Genomic DNA, 9,099 nt, shown 5'->3' with positions numbered 1-9,099 from the left:
GTTTGAGACCAACCTGACCAACATGAGGAAACCCCGTCTCTACTAAAAATACAAAAATTAGCCTGGTGTGGTGGCGGGCACCTGTAATTCCAGCTAACTTGGAGCCTGAGGCAGCAGAATTGCTTGAACCCAGAAGGCAGAGGTTGTGATGAGCTGAGATCCCACCACTCCACTCCAGCCTGGGCTACAAAAGCAAAACTCCATCTCAAAAAGGTAATAATAACAATAATAGAACAGTAACCACGACTCTCACACATTTTAGACATAATGTAAAAAGAGAGCTTAAAAAGCAGTTTAACATATAAAGCTTCCCCAAATTATGCAGAAATCTGATTTTCAAAAAAAATGAGAGAGCAATCGGATTTTGCAGTCTCTTGTGCGCCATGAAGAGGACTTTGCTTGTCACTTTAAATGCAAAGGAAGATCCCTGAAGGAAAAGTAAAATCTTAGAGATTTTAAAAAGATAAGACAGGACATGTTTCTATGAGGCTTCTGTTGTACTCACTTTCACTTTCACCTACCTGGGGACTCGGCTACCATTTCATGTCTCTTCACTTTCCAAGGCTCCTTTCCTTGCTCTAGACAGGTGATCAGGTCTGGCTTAGAAGCAGCAATACCTGTTTTATTAAAAATTTTATGAATCTTGTTCATAGTCTCCAACACCAACTTAGTAGTGTGCTCAGTAAAAAGAATGTAATAAAATATTTTAGTAAAATAATTCTAAACTACTAATATATAACAATATATATATATATTTATTTATATATATATGTATTATATATAAATAAATATATATATATATATTTCTTTTTTTTTTTTGAGACGGAGTTTCACTCGTTACCCAGGCTGGAGTGCAATGGCGCGATCTCGGCTCACCACAACCTCCACCTCCTGGGTTCAGGCAATTCTCCTGCCTCAGCCTCCTGAGTAGCTGGGATTACAGGCATGCGCCACCATGCCCAGCTGATTTTTTGTATTTTTAGTAGAGACGGGGATTCACCATGTTGACCAGGATGGTCTCGATCTCTTGACCTCGTGATCCACCCCCCTCGGCCTCCCAAAGTGCTGGGATTACAGGCTTGAGCCACCACGCCAGGCCATAACAAAATATTTTAAAACCCATTTTAATATTGTAAGTTTGTAATTTCACTACCTGGTACTACTAAATCAAAAAGTAGTGGCAATCAAATTTTAAGATGTAATAAACAGAATGTTACGCCACTACATTTCTAAACTTGACACTAATTGAGAGTGAAGCACACAGATTAGCTCAGGAATGTGGAAAGTTCAGATCAAAATTAAACATTCTAAAATTCTTTTTTATTAGACAAACCTTGCAGTTTTTTTTTTAACAGATCTGAAAGCAAAAATTACCAAAAATCATTCTACAAAAAAGAAAGAAACAAAAAAAACAAAGAGAGAGAGAAAAAAAAGAAAAGAAACTTATAGGATATATTACTAAATTGCATATTAAAGTCATGCTCACCCAGGAAGACCAGGTTTCTGTAATTCTCCAACATCACAGTTCTATATAAATTCTGCTGTGCAGTGTCCAGGCATTGCCACTCCTTCCGAGAGAATTCTATGGCCACATCCCTAAATGTCAAAGCTCCCTGAAAAATACACGCACACATACATATTAAACAAATGGAAAATGAGCAGAATTTTTAATTTGACTCAAGGTAAAACAAAATTAAAGATAGCTGCTTCTTACTTACAAGAGTGACTGGCAATATCTAGTAAATAATTTTCAACACAGAAATATTCTCTAAGGTATTCTCTAACTGTGAGAAAAGAGAATGGCATAAGGTCTACAACATCAACATATAGATGGTACTTTTCTGGTTAATGAGGTAGAAAACTGAGGGCATAAACACTAACATGTACATTTTTGAGTGCTATATTTACATCATACAGAATGAACTGTGTAAACTTTTCAGATGGAAAAGACATACTGAGTTAGAAAGTACTGCTGAAATTTGAATGTGTACAATAAACTGAAGACATTAATGCAGATTATTTATTCAGAGAATCTGGAATACAATCTGAGTTTCTGAATCTCAAACAAGCGCACCACTAATGCCAATGTTTTTGGCAAAAGAAATCTATTTTGTCAAACATCCAGTAAGTGAACGAGCCCGTGCATTTTTCAGTTTTTCTAGGCTGCAAACAAAGATGAGGGCTTTCATTTTCCAAAGACAGATAAATGCAACGAAAACCTAAGAAAGGGCAGCTACCAGATTAAAAGTGATTGTTTATCCACATCAGCTGCATAAAGATACTTAATAATGAAGAGAAAAACAATTAACTCAATAGAGAAAGAAATCTGTCACAAAGCTTATTAACTAAGTGGGTTATTAGCATGAAGACACATTTCTATAATGTGCTGAGGTACACAGGACACAGCATCACTGCCCCCTCAAGAGTAACTAATAGTGTGAATTTAATCATAAAGAAACATCAGATTCACAAGGCGTGGTGGCTCACGCCTGTAAGCCGAGCGCTTTTGAAGGCTGAAGCAAGCAAATAATGACATCAAGGGATCAAGACCATTCCTGGCCAACATGATGAAATCCCATCTCCACTAAAAATAAAAAAGTCACAAGCATTCCTATAACCCAACAATTAACACAGAGCCAAATAGTACATGAACTTCACAACTGCTACAAAAATAAAATACCTAGAAATACAACTAACAAGGAATGGGAAGGACCTCTTCAAGGAGAACTGCATACCATTGCTTAACTAAGAGAGCACACAATCAAATGGAAAAATATTCCATTTTCATGGACAGAAAGAACATCAGGCCAGGTGTGGAGGCTCACGCCTGTAATTCCAGCACTTTGGGAGGCTGAGGTGAATGGATCACCTAAGGTCAGGAAATTGAGACCAGCCTGACCAACACGGAGAAATCCTGAATCTACTAAAAATACAGAATTAGCCGAGTATGGTGGTACATGCCAATAATCTCAGCTACTCGAGAGGCTGAGGTAGGATAACCGCTTGACTTCCTTGAACCCAGGAGGCAGAGGTTGTGGTGAGCTGAGATCATGTCACTGCACTCCAGCATGAGCAATGCCACCTCAAAAAAAGAAAAGAAGAATGAACATAATGAAAGTGGCCATACTGCCCAAAGTAATTTATGGCTTCGATGCAATTCCCATCAAATTACCACTGACATTCTTCACAGAATTAGAAAAAAGAAACTACTTTAAATTTTATATGGAACCAAAAATGAGCCCGTATAGCCAAAATAATCCTAAGCAAAAACAACAAAGATGAAAGCATCAGCCTACCTGACTTCAAGCTATACTACAAGGCTACAGTGACCAAAACAGCATGGTACTGGTATAAAAACAAACATACAGACCAAGAAAACAGAAAAGAGACCTCAGAAATAACACCACACATCTGTAACTATCTGATATTCAACAAACCTGACAAAAACAAGCCATGGAGAAAGGATTCTCTATTCAATAAATAGTCCTGAAGAAACTCACTAGCCATATGCAGTAAATTAAAACGGAGCCTCTCACTTATATCTTCTACAAATATTTACTCAAGATGAATTAAAGGCTCAAATGTAAAACCCAAAACCATAAAAATCCTGGAAGAAAACCCAGGAGGCTGAGCATGGTGGCTAATGCCTGTAATCTCAGCACTTTAGGAGGCCGAGGTGGAAAAATCACCTGAGGTTGGGAACTTGAGACCCGCCTGACCAACATGGAGAAACCCCTTCCCTACTAAAAATACAAAAAAATTAGCCGGGCATGGTGGTGTGTGCCTGTAATCCCAACTACTTAAGAGGCTGAGGTAGGAGAATTGTTTGAACCCAAAAGGCTGAGGTTGCGATGAGCCAACATTCCATCATTGCACTCCAGCCTGGGCAACAACAGCAAAACACAAGAAAAAGTAAACCTACGAAATGCCATTTAGGACATAGGCATTGGCAAAGACTTCATGACAAAAACACAAAAAGCAATTGTAACAAAAGCCAAAATTGACAAATAAAATCTAATTAAACTAATGAGCTCCTGCACAGAAAAGGCAATCATCAGAGCAAAAGCGCAACCTACATGATGGGAGAAAATTTTTGCAATGTATTCATCTGATAAAGGTCCAATATCCAGAAGAAACTTTTAAAAATTTACAAGAAATACACAAACAATCTCATCAAAAAGTGGGCAGAAAATGAACAGACACTTCTCAGAAGACATTTATGCAGCCAACAATCATATGAAAAGTTGCTCAACATTACTGATGATTAGACAAATACCAATCAAAACCACAATGATATATCATCTCACACCAGTCAGAATGGTGATTATTAAAACATCAGAAACAATAAATGCTGGTGAGGCTGTGGAGAAATAGGAATGCTTTTACACGGTTGGTGAAAATGTACATTAGTTCAACCATCATGGAACACGATGCGGTGATTCCTCAAGGATTTAGAACCAGAAACATATTTTGACCTAGCAATCCCATTACTGGGAATATATTCAAAGGAATACAAACCATTCTACTATAAAGACACATGGACATGTATGTAATAGTTTATTGCAGCACTATTTACAATAGCAAAGAAATGGAACCAACCCAAATGTCCATCAATAATGAGGTATTGAAATGCGAGATTAAAATATTTACACCAAGACAAAAGTATGCCAAATTGCAGGGTCGTTTATTATGCTGGCAACCACAGAGGACTCACATCTCTCCAACCTGTGGCTCCCAGCTCAGGGGGATCGGGGGGTTTTAAGCTGAAAAACCACATCCTGGATTTAGGACCAAGAGGGTGAGGGTATGCAGGGCAAGCAACTTTTCAGCACTTTCTGATGAGCAAAGGCAAGCACTTCTGGCAGTTACTGATAAGTAAAGGCAAGCAACTTTACAGAAGCCAAGGTCAGCAGTTATTGCAAGGAGAACGGGGCAGTCGTTACAACTTATTTTTGGAAAATAGCTTTGTCTTCCACAAAATGGCATTGCTCAAGTTCTAACTCTAAGCCAGCCATATCACAATAAGACTGGATAATTAAAACATGGTACATATATACCAGGGCATATTATGCAGCCATAAAAAGAAATAAGATTATGTCCGTTGCAGGAACATGGATTAAGCTTGCAGTCATCATCCTCAGCAAACTAACACAGTCACAGAAAACCAAAAAGCTCATCTTTTCACTCACAAGTGGGAGTTGAACAATGAGAACAGGCCCGGGCGCGGTGGCTCACGCCTGTAATCCCAGTACTTTGGGAGGCTGAGGCGGGTGGATCGCAAGGTCAAGAGATCGAGACCATCCTGGTCAACATGGTGAAACCCCGTCTCTACTAAAAATACAAAAAATCAGCTGGGCATGGTGGCGCATGCGCCTGTAATCCCAGCTACTCAGGAGGCTGAGGCAGGAGAATTGCCTGAACCCAGGACGCGGAGGTTGCGGTGAGCCGAGATTGCGCCATTGCACTCCAGCCTGGGTAACAAGAGTGAAACTCCGTCTCAAAAAAAAAAACAAAAAAACAAAACAAAAGAAAACAAACAAAAAAAAACAATGAGAACACATAGACACAGGGAAACACACATCAGGGCCTGTTGTAAAGTGGGGGAAAGGGAGGGCGCCTAGATGATGGATCAGTATGTGCAGCAAACCACCATGGCCCACATAAACCTATGTAATCAACCTGCACATTCTGCACATGTATTCTGGAACTTTAAAATAAAATAAGGATTCAGTATTTCATCATTGCTGGGCATGGTCGCTCACTCTGTAATCTCAGCACTTTGGGAGGCCGAGGTGGCTGGATCACCTGAGGTCAAGAGTTCCAGATCAGCCTGACCAACATGGAGAAACCCTGTCTCCACTAAAACTGTAAAAACTAGCCATATGTGGTAGCCTGCAATCCCAGTTGCTTGGGAGGCTGGGGCAGCAGAATCACTTGAATTTGAGACGTGGAATTAGCAGTGACCTGATATCACACCATTGCACTACAGCCTGGACAACAAGAGTGAAACTCCATCTAAAAAAAATTCATTATCAAGAAAGCCATTTTTTTCTTGTTCTTCTTCACTAGGATTTCTTCTCAGATAAGATTATCTGGACAAATTACACCTGCAACTTGAGAATATGCTTTGAATGGCATCAGCACCACATGTTTACCAGCTGCCACCACACCCATAGGCAGAAGAACCAAGACCGAAAAACTTCAGCCATTTCTGTACTTTGTAACAGAAGAGATTCAGAAACAATAAGCTGCTCCATAGGTAAAAAATGTATGTTTCTCCTTTCCTTTTCTTGGTTGCCCTCCCCTGCCAGCAATTTCTCCTACACTAAAGAAATTATAAGCCACATTGCCATCTCTATGAAACCCAAAGAAAAGGGGCTCTAAGACCACCCTTTAGAGAACAAGTGAAACTTAACTCTCACAAATGTATCTTGAACCCCCTATATTTGATTCTGGCCACAACTTACAGTCACATGAGACTAATTAAAACAGCATGGGCTGGGCATGGTGGCTCATGCCTAATCCAAGCACTTTGGAGGCCAAGGCGGGTGGATCACCTGAGGTCGGGTGTTCAAGATCAGCCTGACCAATATGGTGAAACCCTCTCTTTAAAAAACAAACAAACAGGCCGGGCGCGGTAGCTCAAGCCTGTAATCCCAGCACTTTGGGAGGCCGAGGCGGGTGGATCACGAGGTCAAGAGATCGAGACCATCCTGGTCAACATGGTGAAACCCCGTCTCTACTAAAAATACAAAAAATTAGCCGGGCATGGTGGCGCATGCCTCTAGTCCCAGCTGCTCAGGAGGCTGAGGCAGGAGAATTGCCTGAACCCAGGAGGCGGAGGTTGCGGTGAGCCGAGATCGCGCCATTGCACTCCAGCCTGGGTAACAGGAGCGAAACTCCGTCTCAAAAAAAAAAAAAAAAAAAAAAAAAAAACAAAAAACAAACAAACAAACAAAAAACACCACCACCACCACCAAAAAAACAGCATGAATGCTTCCACCCAGAACATTAATCAAAACCTATGACAGAAAGGGCACCAGTAAAGAGATTTTTGCAAATTAGCTGTTTGATTCTAATTAGCAACCTAAACTTAGAACCACTTAACTATGAATTACCTCTCAAGCTTTAATGAGCTTACAATTACTTGGTAATTTTGGTCCCGCTCTATGTAGTGTGACTCTACAGGTTTGGAAAGAGCCAATAAATGAGTGTTTTCAGTAAGTCCCCTGCTAATGCTGACGTTGCTCCCCGAGGCTCATTATTAGCATTAGAGAAAGCAGGCACGGCACGAAGTCTCTTACACTTTGTACTATTGTCACAACACAAACACTTCTGGCACAAATGAAGACAACCAATCTCCATCTTAAAGCATCATCATCTTTGCTGGCTTTTTTTTTTTTTTTTTTTTTTTTTTTTGTTTTTGAGACAGAGTTTCGCTCTTGTTACCCAGGCTGGAGTGCAATGGCGTGATCTCGGCTCACCGCAACCTCCGCCTCCTGGGTTCAAGCAATTCTCCTGCCTCAGCCTCCTGAGTAGCTGGGATTACAGGCACGCACCACCATGCCCAGCTAATTTTTTGTATTTTTAGTAGAGACGGGGTTTCACCGTGTTGACCAGGATGGTCTCGATCTCTTGACCTCGTGATCCACCCGCCTCGGCCTCCCAAAGTGCTGGGATTACAGGCTTGAGCCACCGTGCCCGGCCCTTTGCTGGCTTTTTAAAGTTTACAGAGAATTCAGAAACTGGCAACATCTGACTAAGTCTGCATTTATTTATTTATTTATTTGTTGAGACAAAATCGTGCTCTGTTACCCAGGCTGGAGTGCAGTGGCGAGATCTATACTTACTTCAACTTCCGCTTTCGAGGTTCAGGCGATTCTCCTGCCTCAGCCTCCCAAGTAGCTGGGACTACAGCTGTGTGCCACCATGACTGGCTATTTTGCTTCTTTCTATTTTTAGTAGATATGGGGTTTCACCATGTTGGCTAGTGTGGTCTCGACCTCTTGACCTCAAATGATCAGCCCACCTCAGCCTTCCAAAGCACTAGGATTACTTGTGTGAGTCACCATGCTGGGCCTTAAATATGAATTTAGAAAACAACATAGACACATGTACTAATAAAATGTTTATTAAGCAGGTACTATGTGCTCAATAAGATTTTACTGAGCACTGTAATAACACACCATGGGACTTAATTCCAATAACAGCCTATATGTAAGGGCTCAATAATTCCAAATATTTAGGAAAAAAAACAGAGTTTTTATTTCTTTTTTTTTTTTTTTTTTTTTTGGGGGACGGAGTTTTGCTCTTGTTACCCAGGCTGGAGTGCAATGGCGCGATCTCGGCTCACTGCAACCTCCGCCTCCTGGGTTCAGGCAATTCTCCTGCCTCAGCCTCCTGAGTAGCTGGGATTACAGGCACGTGCCACCATGCCCAGCTAATTTTTTGTATTTTTTTAGTAGAGACGGGGTTTCACCGTGTTGACCAGGATGGTCTCGATCTCTTGACCTCGTGATCCACCCGCCTCGGCCTCCCAAAGTGCTGGGATTACAGGCTTGAGCCACCGCGCCCGGCCCAGAGTTTTTATTTCTTCCCATTTTTGATTGTATTTAAAATGTGTAAAATAAAATCTAAATACAGACAAATGGGAGTCATACAGAAATAAAGAGTTTAATGTAATTTACAAAAATTTATATTCTATTTATATTTACTTTTTGTACCTTGTGGATAAACTACTAGATCTGCAGTAACAGAAAACAAGCTGATAAATAGAATGTCTCTGCAAACACTAATATTGAAGTTGAAAATTTGAAATTAAGATCCTAAAATACACTTTATATTCCTCATTTATCTGCTTTTTTGTTTCAAAAAATTGTGAGAATGAGCTCTAAAAGTAGAACAAGATTCATCACTCTCTTCTATTCAGTATTGTGAGGTGAGAATCCAAGGTAGGGTCACACATAAATAAAGCCTCCAAAAACGGTCAATCTAAAAACGGTTGGGGCAGAAAGTGGGCCCTATGTACAATCTGGTTCTCTATGCCACTGGGTCTATTTCTAGTTCTGTTTTTTCTAAGCTTACCTAGGAGAAGCTTAA

General features: G+C 40.5%; 1 protein-coding gene across 1 annotated transcript; it reads right to left on the bottom strand.

Annotated features, from left to right (window-relative positions):
- Positions 1-122: 122 nt before the first annotated feature.
- LOC116530818 (protein ZNF738-like) lies at positions 123-2,752 on the bottom strand. The gene is made up of 2 exons (XM_032249202.1): positions 1,487-2,752; positions 123-617 (listed from the first exon to the last, which is right to left on the bottom strand). The coding sequence occupies exons 1-2, from the start codon at positions 1,632-1,634 to the stop codon at positions 514-516; spliced, it is 252 nt and encodes an 83-aa protein (XP_032105093.1). The 5' UTR covers positions 1,635-2,752; the 3' UTR covers positions 123-513.
- Between the last annotated feature and the right edge of the window lie 6,347 nt (positions 2,753-9,099).

The sequence above is a fragment of the Sapajus apella genome, unplaced genomic scaffold (assembly GCF_009761245.1).
Source record: "Sapajus apella isolate SASKATOON/1434 unplaced genomic scaffold, GSC_monkey_1.0 scaffold68, whole genome shotgun sequence".
Lineage (NCBI taxonomy): Eukaryota > Metazoa > Chordata > Mammalia > Primates > Cebidae > Sapajus > Sapajus apella.
The sequence above is the reverse complement of the archived record's forward strand: the minus strand, read 5'-3'. Positions and strand labels throughout refer to the sequence as shown.

Coding starts and splice junctions, on each gene's coding strand:
- LOC116530818 (XM_032249202.1), bottom strand. CDS start 1,634: ATGTGTGCGTGTATTTTTCAGGGAGCTTTGACATTTAGGGATGTGGCC. Junction 618..1,486: donor CAGAAACCTGGTCTTCCTGG/GTGAGCATGACT, acceptor TTAATAAAACAG/GTATTGCTGCTTCTAAGCCA.